Source organism: Macaca mulatta, chromosome 3 (genome assembly GCF_049350105.2).
Source record: "Macaca mulatta isolate MMU2019108-1 chromosome 3, T2T-MMU8v2.0, whole genome shotgun sequence".
Lineage (NCBI taxonomy): Eukaryota > Metazoa > Chordata > Mammalia > Primates > Cercopithecidae > Macaca > Macaca mulatta.
In genome coordinates this window covers 138738964-138762813 of record NC_133408.1, presented here as the reverse complement: position 1 = coordinate 138762813, position 23850 = coordinate 138738964, and the positions used below count along the sequence as shown (strand labels likewise).

General features: G+C 35.1%; 1 protein-coding gene across 1 annotated transcript in view; it reads right to left on the bottom strand.

The window, feature by feature from the left end:
• Positions 1–19259: 19259 nt before the first annotated feature.
• SEMA3C (semaphorin 3C) overlaps positions 19260–23850 on the bottom strand; it is a 178071-nt gene continuing 173480 nt past the window's right edge. The window contains 1 exon segment of the mRNA NM_001260533.1: positions 19260–20261. Within this exon segment, the coding sequence (NP_001247462.1) occupies positions 19848–20261 (414 nt within the window). The 3' untranslated portion in view covers positions 19260–19847.

The following is a 23850-nucleotide window of genomic DNA, read 5'->3' as shown; positions in this document are numbered from 1 at the left end:
AGCTGCTCTATGTGAATGGAAGGTGTCTCAAATTCAGTTACGCAAAGTGTTTCAGTGAAAACGATGCATTATCCTAAAAGCCATTTGGATGATGTAATCTCTTATGACAAAGAGATTACAAAATGACACAGTGAAAAAATAACTAATCCATAAATGTCCGTAGGTTGGGGTCTGTATGAGCAAGACAGTACTTTGCTTTGCAGTAAGTCTCCTTTTTAAACTAGAATGTGAATACTCATGATATCTAATTACTAAGCAGAGTTTAGTGGGTTCTTATTAAGGACTTTCAACATGTCCTAAACATTGAAGCACATCTAAACGCTAGATATAGAAAATGAGTAGAATAATCCACAATGTAGGAAATCAACTACATAATCTGTCAGTTTCCTGTGATAGATTTAACCTTTTATTATTCTATAAATCAATCCACTTTTTAAAAATGCATTTTGATTGGAGCTGATTGACTAATTTTTAACTTTTTCCCTCTTCTTTTCCCTTTCCTCCTTTCATCTACTTTTCTCCTTCCTACTTTCTTCTTTTCTTCTGTTCTGTCCAAAAACATTTGCAGGAGCCAAGGGTGAAGATTTTTGAAAAACTCCTGAGCTCAGGCAGTCAATGGGCAGGAGAGGTCTTCAGTTCTTAGGATTCTAAGATTTTTAAAACATTCCATGAGTAATTGAAAGTTGTGCTTATTTTCTTTTTGATCATTTTATACGTATGTTACCATTAGAACTTCCAGGTATTTTCATTAGGTCTTTTGTCAACTAATGTGTCTTAATTTTTTTTTTGAACTATTAAGAATTAAAACACAGTGCAATGTCTTTCAATATCCTACTCATTCCTAGTTTTTATGTAAAAAGAAGTTCTTCTGAAACTACCAAAAATCCAGATTATTTTATTAAAGGTTAATTATTCCCAGAATATGTAATTGCTTTTATAGTCTTATTAATCCAGCACTTGAAAGTATAATACACTCTTTTGTCATAGTTCTATTTCGCATTGATTCAATGGTATGTGATAGAGGTAAAACAAAGGGATGTGTCTACCAGCAAGTGTAAAGCAATTACCTCTGCAGGAAACTAACCCAGTTAGTAAGAACGAAAAAAAATATACTAAAGGAACTAGTTTTTGATAAGAATTTATCCATGGTAAAGACATAGCTAGCATGACTTTTCAGGCCTTGACTTTTGAGTCAAAGACAAGTTTTGAAAAGTCTACTCTGTTGCTAAAGTCTAGCAGCTATGCTCTCTTTGCCATGTATTCATCAGTCTGATGAACTCTAAGATCATGAGACTATAACGTTTCTTTAAAAATAAAGGAACTTAAAGAATTCTCTTGTGGCATATGCAAATAATTCTCTTGTGGCATATACAACTCCTGTGCCAGTTGAATTATACTGTTGACTAGTTTCATCTTCAATAGCAGTGATGGACAAGTTCCTCTTCACTGACCCCACTGCCATCTGTCATCCTGGATTCCACCTACAGTGCATTGTATGAGCTACACTGAACAGGTTTCACCCTGGTCAAGGTCACTGGCCAGCCAATCAGAATTGATGGGGTCACTGCAAATATCCAAATTACTTCCAAATGGAGGTGCTGACAGACACTGTTAATGAGTACTGTTTTGTCAGACTTGTTGATGACCTTTGACAACATCCTTCTTCCAGACTGCTGAGATTAGTCTTTTTTTTCCCTCCTTCTGACATTTAGGTGGTATCCGATACTTAAATGTACATTTGAGGGTAATCTGAATCTGTGTCAGAAGATGAATTTGCAGAAGTGATAAAACTGATGATGTTATCAATCCATTAAGGAAATGTTTTATTTGCCTTTCTTAAGAAAGATCTAAGCCTGCACCTTTGGGTAACTGCTATGGATAATCTGATGTGAGATGCACAAATCTGTATTATCATACAATTATGATAGCAGAGCAAATGATCCTACTTCTAAATAGTATCAGGTACCTTACTTTTCCACTTGTGTCCCATGCTGGCCAATGAGGTGCAGAATACGAAAGAGAATAAATCACTCATAGCTGTATGTTTTCATTCTAAAATAGTAATATCTGCTTACACTGGTTGGGTTTCAAGACAAAATTATCAGGTATGTTATCAAAGAGACTCTTAAGATCATTGTCTTGCTTTTTTATATTTCTGGTTATCCTCTGTGATGAATCAGCCAAATTCCAACACCCTCAAGAAGCTACTTAAAATGATGAGGCATTAGAGCGTGTGGGGGACTGTGCAGGTAGAAACCCTGTAAACAGGTAGACCAATGAGAAGTCTACAGTTCAATAAGGGTAGAAAAGTTTAATATATCACTTTGTTCTTTAAAAATTCTTCTATTAGCAGCTATTTCTGTTCTCTATTTTCAGGTACTAGCACCCAAGGGTGTTTCTGTTAAATGCTACTTTGTTCAGCACTTCTCCGTTACAGCAACTGGATTCTTCAGTTGTTCACAAACTTAAACTATGTGAAGAGAAATCCTATCCCTTGAGCTCTATTTCCTTGGCCTCCAAGGAAATCTTTATGATATTCTTTTCCTCTGCTTCATGGATTAGATTTAATTTCTGTTCATAAGCAGACCCTTACTATCTGTGGCCTCCCTCAGGATTCTATTGTTCACCTTTCTTCCAACCTAAATCTTGAAGGCTGCCTTACAACTAATCTACAACTTCCAGTAAAAGTACTTGTAAAAGTACTTTAGAAATAGAGAAATTTGCTCAGAATATCCATAAGTTATAAAACATTGCCTTTATTAAAAAAACTACAGGTGATCATCATAGAGATTTACTCTATTAGTATTATTTTTAATTAATAAGTCACACATGTGCTATCTTTTTCCCTTCAATAATCATTTTAATGGAGTCAATTTTTATGCCCCCTCCATTTGCAATTCAACACTTGTTTAAAATATTTTACTGCAAATAAGAAGGATCAAAGATATTTAGAACAGTCTTATAATCTAATGTCTGGGAAACAAGTCCAAAATTAAATATGAGACAGAGATAAATGAAATAGAAGCCTTAATATATATTCAGTGTTCTTGAAGATGATAGAATCCTCAACATACTTTCTCTGTAATTTTCCTTGGATTATGTCATCTTTTCTGTAGTTTCAACTATCTCTTTGTGGAGAGTCTCTCAGTGGTTCCTCTGAAGTTTCTGAAGACCAATTGTGTGAATCTTTTCCTAGTTTTGTATTCAGTGACCTCTTGTTGGGTAACTCAAACTTGGCCATGATGGTACTTGTGTATTTATACCGTAAAAATGGTCAGATGCTACACATCAAGGCTTCTTTGCCCCTCACCCTTCTCCTGGAAAGTCAGTGGTTAAAGTATTACCAGTTCATCACCAGTCTTGACCCTATCCTAATTCAATTCAGGTTAAATCTCACTAAAAATAATTTTATTTTGTTTTCCCTTTGTCTTTAAAATAAGCATACCAAAAAAAAGTCATTTTAACTTAGTGAGTAATTGCTATGAAAACAAACAAAATTAGGTTTCTTGGATAATTCCTCTCCATATATCACTCTACAAAAGATATGTAATTGTACACTAAGGCAAATTATATATTCTTAGAGTCTGCCTCACCTGTCCCAATTGAAGAGTGTTTCTGTTTGCAGAGAAAGGAAACACTCATTTCGCTGTGAAGGAGGAGGAGAAAAGAAAAAATTATTTCCCTCTTCTGTCTCTCCAAAATCTACCTTCATCCTCTGTATCATAAATTATGTAAGTAAAATAGAGCCTTGTCCCTCAAAATGTGGTCTGCAGACCAGCAGCCTGGGCATCTTCTAAGAGATTGTTAAAACATGCAGATCTCCAAATCAATCCAGACCTCTGAAATGAGAATCTACCATTTCACAAGGCTCACAGGTGATTCACGGGCACATACAAGTTTGAGAAGATCTGGATTCGAGAAGAAAAAGGCAAAGGGCAGCTAGGAGAAAGAAGGGACTTGGGAGGAGAGTAGAAGATGTAGGGTTAGGGTGGAGGTACATCCATTCAGTCATCAGGCCCCAATATGCTGGCTTCTTTACAAACAAGAGGCACAACTGAGGACACACTTCACCCCTTTAAATGAGTTTTTATAGATGACTTTTCTATTTTCTTCACCTGTGGCTGGTTGTCTCCTAGCACCTGTTACAAAAGACAGTGAGACTGCCAAGATAATTCTAAACTACTGCTAAGAAATTTGGAGAAAGTTTTCATTATGACCCTGAGGATGAAGCTCTTCATTTCTTCACCAAGTTGAAAATGTGGCTTGAGGAAAAATATTTCTGCTTTCATTTTGGCCCTGTTTGTCCTGAGGCCATGTGTAGCTGAGCACAGCCAAATGAAACTGACCGAAAAAATCTGGTATAGACAGTGCAGTTGAACAACAGCCAAGCCATGAAATTGAGTCCCAGAAATTCAAGCTCTTACTTGGTTGATGCTGACAGCTGAAAAGAATAGGTTTTTTTGGTGTCACATGCACTTTTCTACACTGTATAAACCATATCTCTAGGTCACTTATATTGACCTGCCTTTGTTACAAAATGTGTGACCTCTTCAAGTGTCTCAGTTTTGTCGGTAAAATGGTGGTGTATGACCGCTCTTGGGACCACCCTGGTCTTTCCACCTGTCCTCACACCTTTCACCCCAGAATATTCTGCCCTGTAAGAGCTATCTAATTAAAACACTTTGTTCTCCAGCTGCAGCTGTTTCAGAGAATCCTGGCAATATGCTTCCCTTGTTTTTTTGAATTCTTAAGTCCTGCATTTATTAAATTTGTCAGAAAGATTTTCTCAACTCTGTACAGACATAGTGAATGTGTGTACACATGGGTGGTATTTTTAACCTAGTCTTAGCCACTGATTTTTCTTGTGAAAAAAGTGATGTCTTGAGACATTTCAAAGGTTGTGGTATCATGCTAGTTAATTCTCAGATGTCATATGACAAAATTATATTATCTGCAAAGGCAAACATCTATAGATAGGAAGACAATGCTGGAAGTCCTCATTTATACATGTTATGCTAATATTGTCTACCAAAAATTATCACTGACATTAAAGATCACTTGAATCTCAGAGCATCTACGGATGACACTTCATAATTTCAGCATCGTAACATAGAATAGTCTATTCTTTTATTAATTTCAAATTTCTTAATATTCATCAGTTTCTCCATGTGCAAAAGGCAGATAATAATAGTACCTATTTCTAGGTTTGAACATGAAATTTAAATTGTTTTTTAAATAAAAAATAAGGTAATGCATAAAATCACAGTTCCTGGCAATTAGTAAGCATCCCATTAATGTTAGCTTTATTGTCATGATATTTTTACTTATTCTTTTATAAAATCTTCAAACCAGAATGTTGGCAATGTTCAAATGCATTCAATAATTGTTTAATTAGCATCTAAATATCAATCAAGTTGCTTCTTTGAGTTTTAACACATACTGCCTAATCTCAGTATGCCAGCTGAATTACTAAGAAAAGATAAAACTCTCTTTATTGTTGTGATTTCTACTGTTATAGCTCATTTCTAACTTGGTCTGGAGATCTCTCTCTTCAAAGTGGCCATAACCAAGATAGCCACTCTTTAGGAAAACTCTGACTAGAGAAAAGTTAGGCTCAGATTGAGATGTGTTGGTCAGGCAAGACAGAATGAGAAAGTAAAACTAAATACATGGAACATAAGAAATGTATTACTTACAGGTCTCAGAGAGGTGAGGGGTGCCAACGGGAGGCTGATGGAAGTCTGGAGGTAGTAGGGAACTCAACCAACAAGTGAGGAGTTAGAGTGTGAAAAAGAGCCAGGCAAAGGATCTGTGGAACTGTGAGTTTGTAAGGTCCGCGGGCACTATCCTTTAGGCTTTCCTGTGGGGGGTGTGGATTGGCTAGTTTAAAAACAAATGTTTGCAAAGGGGGATTCTGGTGTTAACCATTAGGTTTCATCATGGGCAGCAGCTGTCGGGTATGTTGGTTTTATTTTTTTTTTTTTTCAGTGATTAAAATGAGGAACAAGTGGCTACTTGCAAGCACTCACACATGGAGAGGAATTTTTTTTTTTTTTTTTTTTTTTTTTTTTTTTTTTTTTTTTACCACACCAAAGGTGACAGGGTACAGTTGCATTTCAAACAACTTAAGTCAGGCCTAAAAATGGATGTCGAGGAAGAAACTATATTAAACAATTTTATGACAATTATTGTTCCACTCCTTTAACCTTATTGATCCCTAATTGTATTTCTCACTTCAGATTCCTTTGGGAAACAGCCAGGGCATCAATCAACTAATCAATCAATCAAGTAAATACTTGCCTCTTATCTCCTTCTTCTTAAATATATCTAAATTCTCAAGACATCTACATTGACCAACTCATCTCAAAAACTAATAGCAGGTGTTTATTTCATTATTTACTGCATTGAAATGCATATATATCTGCCTCGATCTCTACTATTCCCAAACTTCAACTCTTGGAATCAATCTGTGTATTCTTTTTTGGAAATTATTCATATGTTTCCACCCCCAAACCTATAAAAAAAAGTCATTCTTCTACCACATTAACCTTTCAGAATTCTGTACTACACAGTCCATTCCAGACTCTTCCTAGAGCAGAAGCCCCCCGTGATTACTACACTGAAGTCTCCATTCTCTAAAGTTCTGACACTTAGGTGGCATAGGACAAAAAGCAGATGTGTTTTTTTTTTTTCAGTCCTAAACAAGCTGCTTGCTAGCTGCAGAAACTCTCAACTTATTTTCCCATCTGTAAAATTCATAGCAATGTCTACCAAATATCACTGTGGGAAATAGATGTGATCATGAATGAATAGGACTGAAATAGCATCTTAGTAGAAGAAAGTAGGTTTTTCATCATGTTCTCTTGTGGCCATTGTGATACAGACCAAATTTTTTAACTGTTGTTGAAGTGTCATCTTGTATGATTAAGTATTTTACATTTGCCTTAGCTTCCTTTTGGAGAATAGATATGGTGTTATTCATTTCTTATATGGGAGTACATGGTATAATTGTATTTGCTTGCCTGATAAATTTTAGTGAGTGTTTTACTTCATGGAAATTCTATGGATATTCAAAGCAACAAGTGTGCATTTTCTAAAATCTCTATTAGAGTATTTAACACTGATGATGCACTATTCATTAGATATGAGTGTCTATAAAGATTCATTATGTATTATAAAAAAGGGGAGGCCCCAAACCAATTCCACACAGGCTTATTAAGCAATTGAGCACCTGTTTGGAGGCTGGCACTGTCCTAGATATAAGGCATAAAAAAGCGATTGAGATATGAAGTTTACACTCTACCTGTGCTTTTTTTTTTTTAATGAAAATATTTCAAGGCAGCCCAAAAAGGGCTTTTATGATTGAAATGAAAAAGAAGTGCTGACAATCTCAGAACACGTTAAGCATGCCCCCTGCTGCTCATTGGCTACAAATATTTTTGTCTCCACCCAAGCTCATGTTGGTGGTGGTGGCTATGGTAGGGACAGTAGAGTTTAACACTCTTTAAGGAGAGGTAAAGACATAAATCATCCCTTTCCTCCTTTTTCCTTTTTGTCAAATTCATCTTCCATAAGTATTTTTATCCAAAAGCATCCATACTTACTCCATTTCTGAGAAGGAAACTCAATGTACCATCATTTTCAAAGCCTCAGTGCCAGCTTTTGATGACACCATCTCAAGAGGGTTCAGAAATCCCCTTTTTAGTAACAATCTTCCTTATTTTACCTGGCAGAGGAAAGCAGTTACCTGCGGTGTAGGGGGTTCCGTCACAAGGAATTGGAACAGCCTGGAATAACTGCTTTAATGCTGACCCCATTGCTCCAATTAAAGATTAAGTTCCCACATAAACTGAATTGTGAATTTCACTCTTCTGAAAAAGGATATTTTACCACAATATCCATTCTCTAAGCTTTCCTCATTCACTTAGACAGCTTGTTTCTAAATGCAGGATAAAAGTGCCATAATTTCTGCAATAAATAAAATCAGGATTAAGTAACAGAGTAACTAAGGCAGCTGGTCTTTGCAAATACTTGGTCTTAATCATGTGGCATTGTATCTTTAGTAAGGTTATTTACTGTGGACTCTCATCCATAAAATCAGTTTGCATCCTCAGTTGTTTAGAATCGCTGTCCTTATGACCCAGCCTGTCTTAATCTAAAGCATCCATGCAGCATGGTCTTTAATCACTCTTTGATTTTTCATCTATGGTTGTTTTGGTTCTCAATATTGAAACCTATGCCATTTCTTCTTCTGGACATTACTGGGTAATAAATCTCTTGTTCTGACAGTTTCTGCATATTGCATAATAGCTCCAGCACCCCCTCTGATGCTCTCTTCCGGCCTCTATTTGACCCCTTTTGGTGTTCTTTTTTCCTTCTGGACCACACTACTCCCCTAGTCCATTCTTGCTGTAAGAGGATGAATACTGCCTTATAACACTCCTTCCCCTTATTTCAGAAATGCATCCCAGGAGGGAGCTGTTGCATGTTGCTTATACTTCTGTGTGAATGAAAGTAAATACTAAAGTCTACTAGACTTTAAGTCTAAAAGAAAATCTACACTTAAAAAAAAATATGTTTCGGACTGCTAGTTGATCTTTCTATTTTCTTTATTTCCATTCTATTTCCATTCTTCCTCTCAAAAGGCCTTTAAAATACAGACAGAAATATGTTATGTTGAATGCAAATCACTCATATCACATCATTGGCCTCCAATAGTTTTTATAACCCTTAGAATCAAACCTGAATTTCTCATCACGGTCATCAGGGGCCAAGGGACTTGGTTTCTCCACCTTTTGGATCCCATCTCCTCCCTGTCCTTTTCTTTCTCACTCAGATGCAGCCACACATGTTTTCTTTTTTTTTCCCTCACATCTGCCAGAATTATTTTACCCTGGAACCTTTTACTGCCTTGTCCCTCTGTCTGGAATTCTCTCTTTCCTAATTTTTGCATGATTCCCTTACCTTTCTTTAATTTTCTTCATAGCACTTTTCTGAACCTAACTTGTTACATAATTATTTGCTTGATTCGGTTAACTTAAAGAAAACATACAATTTATAACTTTAGGTAAACAGAAGGGGATATTTTATTTCTCACCAAGGGTTGCAGCCTGCAGGGTGTCCATTCTGAAAGGGTGGGAAGCATAGCCTCCAGCCAGAAGCCAGAATCAGATACTTCCATGGAGGGGCAGAGGGAACAGGAATTTATGCCAAACAGCTAATTTCAGAAGACTGGCTACTTGACCTTTACCTTTTACCATATACAAAAATCAACTCGAGATGGATTAGAGACTTAAATGTAAAACCTAAACCTACAAAGATCCTGGGAGAAAATCTAGGAAATACCATTCTGGACATTGGCTCAGGCAAGACTTCGTGATGAAGACTCCAAAAGCAACTGCAACAAAACCAAAAATTGACAAGTGGAACTTAATTAAACTAAAGAGCTTCTGCACAGCAAAAGAAACTACCAGCACTGTAAACAGACAATCTACAGAATGGGAGAAAATATTTGCAAACTATGCGTCTAACAGAATGGGAGAAAATATTTGCAACTATGCATCTAACATAGGTCTAATATCCATAATCGATAAGGAACTCAAACAACTCAACAAGCAAATACCAAACAACCCCATTTAAAAATGGGCAAAGGACATGAACAGACACTCCTCTAAAGAAGACATACATGTGGCCAAGAAGGATATACAAGAAATGCTCAATATCACTAGTCATTAGGGAAATACAAATCAAAACCACAATAAGATACTATCTCACACCAGTCAGAATGGCTATTATTAAAAATTCAAAAAACAACAGATGCTAGGGAGATTATGGAGAAAAGGGAATGCTTACACACTGCTGGTGGGAATGTAACTTAGTTCAGCCCTTGTGAAAGCAGTTTGGAGAGTTGGGAATAACGCTCAAAATCCTAAGGAAATTGAACACTCAAACAAAGGATTCTTAGCAAAGCAATTATACTTCTGCACAGAAGGGTGCTTCTCCTTGGCCAGTTGCCATGAGAGCATACGTGAACAAGGGGGCACGAGACCCTTTATTCCTGATGCAAGTCCTGCCTCTATACCCTTTCCCCATTGGCTGGGGTCCAGCCATACAATCTAAGCTAATCCCGCTTGGCTAAACATTTGAACTTTTTTTTTTTAGATAAGGTGGGCACGTAAGGGAGACAGGGGGAAAGGGGAAGCGGTGTCTACAATAAGCTAGAGAGCTAGTCTTCTTTCCACATAAGGAAAGGAATGTGAGCTGGTACTGATAACGCCTGGTACTGTGGCATGTCTGGTCATGTAGCAAAGGCAGAAAGGAAGAAAAAAGAGAAAAAGGAAAAAGGAGTGGGGAGTACAATGAATTAAAAAATAAAGGATTGACCAGGCTATTTGAAGAGAAACCTCATCATATTCCACAGGAGATTTCTCAAAGAACCTACAACAGAACTACCATTTGACTCAGCAAATGGTAGTTCTGGTTATCTACCCAAAGGAAAATAAACCATTCGACCAAAAGGACACATGGCACTTATATGTTCATCGCAGCTCTATTCACAATACCAAAGAAATGGAATCAACCTAGATGCCTATCGATGGTGGGCTGGTATAAAGAAAATGTGTTACATAACACCACGGAATACAATGCAGCTGTAGAAAAACAGATCATGGTTTTTGTAGCAACATGGATGGAGCTGGAGTTCATCATCCTAAGTGAATTAATGCAGGAACAGAAAATCAAATCATGTTCTCACTTATAAGTGGGAGCTAAACATTGAGTAAACATAGACACAAATAAGGGAACATTAGACATTGGGGTCTATTTGAGGGTGGAAGGCGGAATGAGGGTGAGGATTGAAAAACGGCCTATAGGGTACTATGCAGATTACTTGGGTATCAAAATTTTCTGTACACCAAATCTCCACAACACACAATTTAGCTACGTAACAAACCTGCACATGTACCCCCTTGAACCTAAATACAAGTTGGAAAGAAAAAAAGGAATTTATGCCAAGTAAGGTAGCCAAATATACTACTCAATAAGCTATGGAAGGAGTCACGAATACATGGAAGGAGAAAGGTGCACATGCGCAGTTGGGCTTCCTGCTTCTCCATAAAATGGTGATGTAAGGGTGGAATTTTCGACCCTTTGACATCCAAAGATGAAGCAGAGGATAAAAAAATCCCTTACTGTGCAAGCTCTGTTGACTCACAAGAACCACTCCATGACTGTGATTTCTTAATCAGGCAAAACAAAAGAGAGGCAGCATCAGGCAGTTGGTTGATATCAATGGTGGAGTCATTTAAAAGGGTTGGTTCCTCTTTAGCCCTTAGGGAAGAAAGGCTAATCACCGTCGTGAGGGAGGGAGGGACCTAACACCCTCATCCCATCAAGACTGACGATTTCATTTTCAAGGTTACTCTGGGGTCCCCTTGGTCAAGTGATGGTCTGTTTAGTCAGTTGTAGGGTTTAGGATTTTATCTTTATTTATCATTTATTTGTTTTCTTCTCCTCTAGAAAGAAGGCTTTACAACAGCAGGTACTTCACTTTGTTCCCTGCTATGACCTCAGTGACTGAAATACTGCCAGGCGCATAGGAAATGCTAAATGAGTATTTGATGAAATCACGAATAAATGATATTTCCAAAATCAGAGGCATGGTAATAAAAACAGCCAACATTTATCTGATATTCATGTTATGTCAGGTAAGTTCTAAGCACTTTACATGGATTATCTCAATTAATCTTGACAGTAATCCCATGAGATTGATATTACGATAATGATCTCAGACTTACAAAACTAGGAAGTATTAAGAAAGCAAACTAAAACAAGGTGTTCTGATTTCGTGGCCTGAGCTAGATGCTCCCTAGAGTCCTAGAAATCCTATTTCAAAGGGTGCTGTATATAGAATCTGTCCAAATGATCTAACTTTCCTAATAGATGTTCCTGAAGGGGACTCTTGATAATGAAGCATAGAAAATGAATAAAATTTGTAGCCAGACTCTTTGTTTTTCACGTTTTTTTAGCCTTTAGGAAGTTATTAAACTCAGGGAAAGTCTCCAAATGCTTCCAACCCTCATTTGTAAAATAGATGAATAGCATATACTTCAGAAGATCCTGTGAAAGAAGATACTACGTATAGTGTGTTTTTACACAGAAATGCTCACTAAATGGCTATCTTTATGAGGAGGATGATGGTGGAATTTGTGGTGGTGCTGTGACTACTGCAGAGGGCAGGTGCATAGCACAGTGGTTAGCATCTCTATCAGTATGACTTCAACATGCTTGACCATGCCTGCGGACTGGCCAGGATAGAAGGGACAGGAGACTGTGGTATGGGGTATCAAAGATTCTTAGGAAAAGCCAGGTTTCTCATGTGGGGGGTGACAGCTGACATCGTGGATGAATAAGTCTAAGCTCCAGGGTAGTCACTCCAAGGTTCCTAGGCAGATATGGAGAAGGAATTCAGCTTCAGGAAGGATTGAGTCATGGGCCTGATCTTGGTTTGGAAAAAAAAAAAAAAAAAAAAGTAAGACACACAAGGTTCATGTCCTGATAATGACTATCAGATCATCTGCCTGCCAGTGCCAGGGGGGATAAGGAAATAGGAGCAATAATAAAAATAACAAACGGTCACTGGAACTTCTGGATGAGCTGAGGGGCTTTGTAAAGCATGTAATAATAGCACCAATTAAACTAATAATAATATCTCAATCATGTGGCAGGAATGTGATTTTATCCTTACAACCATATGAAGGGAATAATTATTATTATTTTTTAATTGAGATGGAGTTTCGCTCTTGTTGCCCTGGCTGGAGTGCAATGGTGCAATCTTGGCTCACTGCTACCTCTGCTTCACAGGTTCCAGCAATTCTCCTGCCTCAGGCTCCTAAGTAGCTGGGACCACAGGTATGCACCATCACAACTGGCTAATTTTTTTTTGTATTTTTAGTAGAGACAGGGTTTCTCCATGTTGGTCAGGCTGGTCTCAAACTACTGACCTCAGGTGATCCACCTGCCTCAAGCCTCCCAAAGTGCTGGGATTACGGGCATGAGCCACTGCCCCCAGTCAGGAATAATATTATTATCCCATTTTTTTCAGATGAGGACCCCAACAGGCACAGAGAAGTTAAATAACTTTCCCAACATAACTCGGTTAGCAAATGGCTACTGGGAGTCTATATAAGTAGAAGAAACAGAGGATTCTTCTGGGAAAACCAAGGAGATGGCCTCATTGAGCCAGAGAGCCCGACAAAGACACAAATGAAAATATTGGTCCCAGTAATGAGAAGAATGAAGATTTTCAAATCTTTCCTTGAATAAAATTGTAAGAGAAACTAATCATATTGTCAACTCATTAATTAAAATAACATTTGATGATAATGCTGTGAGATATAGCCTTCAAAAGATATTTAAGTATTTGGATGACAGCTTTATAATGAAACTCCAATCTCCATTTAATTATGTAAGTACAGTTGCTTACTGTTATTTGTAGAAATTTTTAATTTCTACAAAAATTAGAAATAGCATTTTCATTGAATTTGGTTCATTGTTTCAAGTAGACTTCATCCACAAGTAATTTAATTAATGGACAACGAAAGAAGCTCCATTTATCTTATTAAATGTATTTTCATTTAAGATTTTTACTTTTTAATGATTTTCAAAATTTGGAATATATTTATGTCCTTTGGGCAAATTGTGATGATTTGTAATTTTAATTTAATTCCAAAAAAAAGTTAATACTTGGAGGATTTTTTTTTTTTTTTTTGAGAATGAGTCTCACTCTGTTGCCCAGGCTGGAGTACAGTGACACAATCTCTGCTCACTGCAACCTCTGCTTCCCAAGTTCAAGTGATTCTCCTGCCTCAGTCTCCTGAGCAGCTGGGATTACAGGCATGCACCACCACGCCTGGCTAATTTTTGTATTTTTAGTAGAGACGGGGTTTTACCATGTTGACCAGGCTGGTCTCGAACAGCTGACCTCAGGTGATCCACCTGCCTCGGCCTCCCAAAGTGCTGGGTTACAGGCGTGAGCCACTGTGCCTGGCCTACATTCTTAAATAAGAATTAAATATACATATTTTTGTTTCACATTTGTGTGATAGTAATCAATAAAATAACTTAAAATATAAGACTTGCTGTATCAGGATAAAAATGTTTGAAGCAAGTGGAATAGAAATATGAATAAGAAGAAATAGAAATAATATAAAATTTCTGGCTGTTAAAAATGGTTAAAGTTGGATTGTTTTTCATTATTTTAAAATATGATGTTGAGTACCAAATTCCTATAATATTTTGATTTCATTGCTGTCATTTATAAAGAGATGTAACTATGTTATTTTAAAAGTTTGAAATTGATATTATACTGAAAGTTATATGCTTTGCAACTATGGAAACGTATAATAAGAAAGTTAGTTTTTAACTTAAAAATGATTTAGTGGCTACATAACTTTTCAAAATTCTCTTTTAAGTACTTGAGTGACAAAGGTTGAAATCTACTTTTCAAGCTCATGGGTGATATTCAATGGATAATCCTTGCTCCAGAGAACCAAGGCAATGAAGAGTGAGTTGGTGGAGGTGGATGGTAAGTATATAGGGATTTCTGGGTTCTGTTTCTACCTCACTTCTGCGTTTGTGTCCTGGGAAGGTACAAGATCTCTGAGGGGCAAACAACACAGACGTATCTTGGTGGTTTTGGGCTGGAGAGGCTCAAATTGTCTCCCAGAATGGTGCAGGAATAACAGAAAAATTCCTATTCCTCTAAAGCATGTTTGGACATAGTGGAAAGCTCACTTGCCCTGAACAGGCTTTGCATTAGAAATAAGAGACAGCATAGAAGACCTTCGTGAACCGGTAACAAAGTTAAATGGAAAAACTGATGTTATCATAGACGTCAATATGCAATATGGATAAATGACATGAAATATCAGCTGAACTATGTAGGTGCAATCTGATGAAAAAGAGAAAAATGCTCAAATGAAAAAAATGGTTTTGCTCTCCTGATTAAAAAATAATAGCATACGCTGGAAGAACTCCACGTATTTTATTCTCACAACACAACTACCACATGGGATAGATATTATAATTCCAATTTTAGAGAAAGTGACAATTCATCAAGAGGGATTAAATAACTGTTCCAGTTTATATCACTTATAAGTGGAGAAGCTGGAATGGGAACTTGAAGCAGAAATTGGGGCTCATTTTGGAATAATGAATACACTGAATATAGCTGGTGTGTGGATTTGTGGGTATGTAATATGTATATACATATACACATACATATGTGTACATGAAAACATCACTGGGATTCTGCTGAATGTGCCAGGCTGGTGGGGCTTGGGTAGCATCTCCTTCATTTTATTGTTTTCTGTGGTCTGCTTTTCCTACACATGAGACAAGCTGTCAATACAGAACCACAGCTTACAACACTTCCAGTTCACATCAACTCAAAGGAAGGTAATTTACAGGTATAATTTCTCTGTTTGACTATTCATGATTTGACAGAGAAGTAAAGATGAATACAGTTTATCCCCAGAATCAGTAATAAAGGAAAAAGTTAAAACATATAACTTTTCTTATTTTGAAAAGTCCTAAGAAAGTGAGAAATTCCTTTTATCTCATGAGCCAAGGATAATTTGTATATTGAAAAATATCCAGAGGAACAATAGGAATGACCTTTTTCATAATTCTATCATATATTCATTCTGCCTTGCAGAAATAATTTTGTTTATGATCTCATAAAGTACTTGGGTAACTTTTTTTTTGTGAATAATTCAGAGAATTAAAAAGAACACTAAAGGAATAGAACTTCACCCTGCTTTTGTACTTGGAGGTTGAGAGGTAACCTCACATAAACAGTTTTAATGTGTTTGTTATAATGTCATTCTTTAATAGCACTTTATGTAAGTAACACTCAAGCATGGCAACATAATAGCCGAGAAATACACAATTTAAACTATGTGGAAAGTAGTATTTTATGAGGTGAATAGACAAATACATTAGAGTCACTAGAATGAAGATGGCATTTTTTTTTTTTTTTTTTTTTTTAAATCTTGGAGCTGGTTCTTCCAACTCTCATACCTGTGTACTATGAAGGTAACCTGTGTACTATGAAGGAAACCATAAAAATTAAAATGTATACCAGAGGTCCCTTAAGAAAAACAACTTATTGACAATGAATTTCACCAATTGGCATGCATGCCAGTAGAATTCGTGGTGGTTTTAATTTTGTGGAGGGGCCTGCATTCTTGTGCAAAAGGTGGTTGGCTAAAAGGTTACTAGGATAAACTCTTAAAAAAAAAAAAATTCCACAGTAATCTGCAGCTTTGTCATCACGCATGGAATTCAATAAAATTCTCAATGTCTCTGGTTAAATAAACATTTTTTCTTACTTAGTCTGCTTATTTTTTTGTCTAGACTAAAGCTTTTTAACAGGCTGCAAAACAAGCTGAATGTTTCTCTTGACTTTAGCTAGCAGAATACACGTAGGAAACTGTTACCATTTTCTTAAAAATTTTCACTTAGGTAAAAGACATAAATCAGCAGCACATTAAAATTATAAGAAACACATCAAATATTTTAAAACTCAAGTTAAGTTGAACCATAAGCAAGGAGATACTGAAAAATAATGAAGCAATTAGTGAGTAGTGCAGAATTGTTAAGTTGGAAGACCTGTTAAGACAACTTTTAATTTTTGTGGTTTTTTTCTTCACTGACATTATAAAAGATTGAAAACCCAGAGGTAGAAGAAAGCTGTAATAGGTCTGCCATTCAAATGTGTTAACTGGATTATGAGTTAATCTGTGGTTTCTTTCCTCTAATTTATTAAAGGCTCATTTTACCTGATAAGGTGTTACCTAACCCAATGACTGCAGTTTCCCCACTTAGATCATTGGTATTTAACTTGCCATAGAATACAACTGAAACATTCCTTCTTGTTCTAGCAAAATGATGCCTTCTAAATAAGGCAACATTAAGACATTTATTGAATACTTACCATGTAAAATGTTCTGTCCTAATGCTTTACTGGTATGAACTTGTATAGGAAAGGAAGGCAGAATTTTAAAACTTTCCCAGAATAAGACAGTTAGTCTGGATTCAAATGCAAGCAATCTGGCTCCAAAGACCGTGCATTCCTAAACTGTGTATTTTTTCCAACGTAGACACAACATACTCTGAATAAGTATCTATAGATGTGTATGGATGTACAATATTGGGAGAAAACAAATATGTATTTGTTTGGAAGTATACACAGAAAATGGATGATATTGGATGTCCTTTGGGTTGGGACTCGAATAAATGAGGGCTATTGGTACTGGGAGAGCTTTATATGTGCATCTTTCTGCAATTTAAATCTTGAAATAGATGTATTACCTTCACAAAAATGGATAAAGGAATATTTAAAAATCATATGAATTCAGTAGATTGTATCATGCTAACAAGTAAGTTAATCCTACATTAAAAATAAAGGCTAGAAACATAGTTGGGGAATTCAACATGTTTTATTTTGCCAGGCCAATGATTTCATCAATATCCAATTAAATTTTAGTGTGACAACTACATTTAGTTTGTTTTCTTACACAGATTGAACATTCACCATTATGACAGTTTCATCATGCTAAAATCTATTCACAAACTTACACTTTGGAAAAAAGTGTATTTCTAGAAAATTTTATGTACAATACAAATGGAAAAGATATTAAGTCCTGAATTGTCAAACTACACAAAACAAAACCAATCAACCACCAGTAGTATACATTAACAACATTTTTGAAAAAAAATTTCTTTTACATTCAGCAGAGTTATGTTCATGAAGAATTTCTACATTTTTAAAAGTAATGAAAGTATACACAATTTAATAATTGTGAAAATATAAAGAATTAAATAGCACAAATATAGTATAAAACTAAACACCCTTACTGTCTATCAATTTGGGCTTATGTGAAACAAAGGGAACTGTGACTCTAAAACAATTTTACTTTTAACTTTGGACATAGAATAGATTGGCCATAAACACAGAAGATGGTTTTGGCTTTACACTGACACATTTCTATGTGTCAATGTAGAGGAGAAAAGTTTAATTATACCTTTTAAGCAGGCAAACCATTATAATAAACTGCTTTAGAAATTACTGTAAAATTATACACATTTGGAACAACAGATTTTTTAAAAAATGAAGTTTGGTGTTATGTTATACATTTTAACTATTTTTGCCATATCGAGGCCTCCTCATATATTATCATAATTTATGATAACTTAAATAGTGAATCATATTCTGATATTCTGACTAATAATCATATTCATTTTGACAATGACTTTAGTTTTTGAAGTTTTATACTGCAATACTTAAAAAGGCCATAATCTACTTTAATTACCTTCATCATAGATTATTAACTATAAATAAAATTTTTATACAAGATTTGGATTAGGTACATGGTACAATATCTGTCTTTACCTGGAAGCATGAAAATGTCTTAAAAGGTAAATAAAAAAGCAAAAGTAGTGTTTTTTAAATATATATGAGAACATGAATAATTTTTTTCACATTTTTCCATCTAATTTTTATTTGGAGAAAATAATTTCAGTATGAAATTTTTCTAATAAAATTATTCAAACATACAATTGGGAGATAATTATTTTATTCATCACAAAACTTACTACATTTACACTTAGAGACCAGTGAACATAGTACCATTACCTTTTGAAAGAAAGAATGTCTCTTCATACTGTTTTCTTACTTTCTAGACATAACAAGCACCTTGCCATCACACCAAAAAGATCATAAAATATATAGTGTTGACTTAAAAATCAGTGTGATATCTGAGACTGGTTTTAATAAAACGGAGAATCAATCATTGAATTTGAGTACTGAAGTTGAAAACTAGCCACATTTGTTATAAATTCCTCTTTAAAAATTAGTAGTTTCTACTTTGATTTTTCTTTTTGATGATTTCACCCCTTATTTAGAAGTCTAATACTTCAAAGATTTTTCCTTCTTATATTTTTTAATTTGCCACACAGACTAGGAAATAAGAGAACAAACAGTAATAACTGAACAATGCAAGATTATATTCTTTGAGTCTAAAATAAATTAAATAACTTCCAAAAAAAGTAAGTGCTTTTGTTTGGAAGGTGATAACAAGAATATAAGCCGAACTGCTTCACTGATATAACTCCCATCAAGTATCTTCATGGAGCAGGTTACTGATTTTTATCTTCCTGAATAAGGAAACAAAGGTCAATGACAGATACTGGTAACTGATTATTTCTACAATCTTAAAAAAAAAAATAAAATATTTCATTGGAACCATATAAACTCATCATTTTCTCTTTATGAATAACTCATGTTTTCACACAATTTTAAATGCCTTCTTCCTTTTACATTTCTTTTGATAGCCATTCTGTCATATGCATTTATGACTTTTACTATGTAAAAGCTGTGGATTTGGAACTTGTTTTCATATATAAAATCACTGACAATTAGAATTCTAAAGCCCCAGAGCAGGAAAGGAATACCACAGGGATATGGCCCTCATTCAATTGAGGGATGCAACAATTCTAGTTTTGTAGCTACCATATCGATTTTGAAGAAAAGGTGAATAAAGATATAAATAAAATCTGGGTTAAGTTAAATATTTATATGCACCATGAGGACCATGACATGTCTAGTGCTAGTCACTATCATACAAGAAAATGCATGCTCATTTCAGTTCATGTAAAACTCACTTTAGGAGTAATTACCTTTTTCAGTAATTCTCATTGGTAAAGCACAAGTTTCTTTGCTCAAAATTTGATCATTGAAGACAGAGCATTTGTTAATGGAAGCATAAGACCCACATAAGAAAATATTATGACTCTGGCAACTGATTCCTCCTGTTTCTACTTTTCCGGCTATTGATGAGGGCCTTTAACTTGCCATAGTCCCCTCTCATTTTCTGTGACTCGTCTCCCTGCTGATGTTGCTGCCGAGTGTCTTTGCAGTATTGGTTAATCATCTGCATTTCTGAGTGGCTGAATGCTCCCATGATGTCCTTCGGGTGGAAGGGTAAAGCCCTCACAGAGCTGGCCCAGGTCCATGGGGACCATTTGTCAGTCACAACGGCCACCATTTCTGAATCTAAAACTTTGAAGTTGATCTTGGCTATGGTCTGCTTGAAACTATTTTCTGTAGCAATGCAGTGATAAAGTCCTTGGTCAGAACCCTGAACAGAGCGGATCAGGAGTCCCTGTGAAGTGGCTATGATTCGTTCATTCAGCTTAACCTAAAAGAGAGACACATTAAAGTTACTGAAACTGAACATTACATTTCCTTAGATTATGACCAACATATACAGAATAGTGTCAACTTTCACAGATTTGGGAAAAAAGTATTGAGTACCACTTAGCATCTTTCTCAGTGGACACGAAATTTTGGTCAGTTCCACTGCCTTTAAATAAAAAAAAAAAAACAAAAAAAACCACACAGGAGATCTTGTCACACTGTCACAGGGGTATTGAATCTAATAAAGACAGGGTGAAGATATTATCCATATTGGCAAAAACAGCTTAAAGTGCTTTCCCCTGGATAGAAGAAGTTTCTCCATATATAAGCACAAAATTGTGGTTGCCTTTGAAATTAGAATCACAGTCAATATATGTAAATGAAACTCACAGATACTTTAAAATATCTATTCCATCCTGGTGTTCTAGTCTTTTATATTTATAAAAAGTACTCACTAGTAAAAACATGAAGCCACAATTAAAGGGTGAATTTTATCTTTTTGTTTCAATGAAGGAATGTTCTTCTAAATAAAAAATACATAAGCAGAGGCAGAATTTTGAACATTATCAAGGGCCTTTTTCAATTATCCCCAAATAAACAATGTCTAAAAATTAGCTGGGATGTCATCATCTTTTAAGTCCTGTAAGTGGTTCTACTTTACAAGGAAAGGTAATAAAAAGCTATGAATTAATATTTAATTGCTTTATAGATTTTACTGGAAAAATGATTATTTACTGGGTATCAGTAAATGCTTGAAACCTTCCTTACAGTTCCACCTGTAGTATTGCCAATGAATAGATAAAAACGTAAGTGGTAAGAGGTTCTTTGACACGTATACTCAAGAATACTCTTTCATTGAAGAAAAAAGAAATTTGATCAAAATCAAAATTAGATAATGCATGTTAAATGTTTTCCTAAATGATAAAGTTCTGTGCAAATGGACAAGATATGACTAATAATATCTGAATCAAAGATCAATTGGTTTGTGCACACACACACACACACACACACACAAAACACAAAAAGGCAAGTATAGTATTAAAAGACAGATAATAGAACAGAACTAGAAAAGAGAGAGTCACTTGGAGGAAGAAAAAATTTTGACATTAATTAATTTTACTAAGTTTAAATGTCCCTCAAAGACAAATCATGTATAAATACATTCAGAAATTAAAGAAAAAATAAATGTTATCCTATTTGTGCAAAATTGGGAAAATATTTTGAGTCCAATATGGTAAATCCATTGAACATGTATATAATATTTCGCACAATTACATTTTAGGAATTTATCTAGAATATATACTCTCACATGTGTGCAGGTGTTTTTGATAAGAGGAAAACAAGAAATTATCTAACAAATAGATGGCTTTGAAAAAAAAACACTTACAGTATATTCACACGATGGAATATTATGCAGCCAGGAAATATGACATTGAATCACATGTACTGATATTCAAGCGGGGTCTGTGTGTGTGTGTGTGTGTGTGTGTGTGTGTGTGTGTGTGTGAGTGTTGTGTGTGTGTGTAGGGGAAGAAAACTATGGAACATATTTGGAGAAATATATAAGTCTTGGGAATCTTACTCTGGGCAGTGGGAATAAGAACTGAGTAATTATTATTCCATAAGTATTAGTATTATTCAATAAGTATTAGTATTATTCAATAGATATTAAAAGTGATAAGTATTGAAGTGGAGGAGGGCTTTCAGTTTTCACTTTATGCTACTTAGTATGAACTATTTGCCTTTGCTCTGTGAGCTTTTATCATTTGTCTTACTTAAAAAAATGATTAATGTTTACACAGTAATATGAGTGAGAAGCATATGTTTTCTTAAAATAGAAAGGATCACAAAAAGTTTAATAAAATATTAATAGTTTAAGAATAAGTAAAATTGTGCTCTGCTTAAATTCTGAACAAAACAGACTGTCATACTTGTGTTAGAGCTAATGTTATTGCAATATTAAATTATTAAATTCTTATGTTTTTGAGATTGGGAAAGAAAGTCAAATAGTAATGTTTGAGTCTCCATATTCTTGAGCATTCTGAAATAGAACTTTGGAAATATTATTAGAGGGAATAAATCCTTAACATTCCATTTACATTTTACTATTAATTTATATGGCAGATATTCAAATATATATATTTATTTTAAATCATAGATGTTATATTCACTTATATATTATTCTATTGAACTTTTTACTGAAGAAAAGAAAATTACTTTTTAGTTGATCCTTGTTTCAGTATTACCCAATTTACATATATACCTATAGGCTTTTTCTGGAAGGACTGTTCATATCCTTGTGTTCCTGCCCTGGCCTAACAGCTCACTTGTGTATAGTAATCATCATCACACATTATGACTTCTAACCCAGGTTACTCTGCAAGCTAATTATTATAATCCATATCCATTCAAAATAGTTGAAAATTAATTTGACTGCAGAAATGTCAAGACTTCTTTGATAACAGATTTTACAGCAAAGAAAAGAGATCTCAATAATTTTCATTATTAAAATCTTTCTAAAAGTATTGTTAGCATGATAGGCTTTGGAAGACTGATGGGACTCTGATGTCCAACTAGCTCATCTTTCCTCCAGATAATTCAATGTCCTCCTGCAAGTAGTCATCTGCTTATGGTGTAATATTCCAGTAATGAGGGACACATAATTTCCGAAACAGTTCATAAGATATTTGGGTAGACAAGTCTGAGAGTCGGAAAGTATTTTGCATATGAAACCAACATTTATATCAGTAATGTTGATGCAGTATCTGTGTTCTACAGCTTAAGGCGGTACTCAGTCTACATACCCTTAATTAACTTAAATGTAGTAACCAAATTGCCCACAACAGAAGAATACACATAAATGCAGAAGGCTCCACTTCCCCCTTGGCTCCATCAGACTTTATGATGCACAAATGATGGTATGTTTTAGACCTCCCTAAGGCTTTAAATATACATATATATTTTTATCATCTCATTTGTCAGGACAACATGACATCGATATTACGAAATTCATTATTTATAATATATCACCCTATGCCATTTTACAATGTCTCCCTTATTTCAAAAAACCCAGCTCTTTCCAATCCATGAAAAGTTTCAGTAAGCGTGTTTTTATTTGAAAATCTAAGGACTTTTTCCATATCACTAAATAAAGGCAATGGTCTCATAAACAATGATTCCATATATTACCTAACCAAAGCACAAGAGTTATGAATAATAAAGCAATGGAAACAGATTACCACAGAGCAGAAAAAACGCTCTTTGTCATGAAGGTTATAGTTCAGTGTACTTTCTTGCTGAGGAAAATTAAACTTTTTTTAAAAAGCCCCCTTTTATCTTGTGAATCACACAAAGGTGCTGTTGTGTGAAAACTTGGCTTCTGGATTTGCACACATCTTGTTTCTTTTAGGAATGTTTCCTCACATCAATACCACTGTCTTAGTGCCCAGGCTCTTGTTTCAATCACCATGTTACAGAGGTGAGCAGGCAGAGAGAATTTCTAATTAACCCATCAATTCTTAGGACAAAGGATTTTAAGGAAAGTGGCACTTGTCATCCCAAAGACATAAAAGATGATCATATGCCTTTCC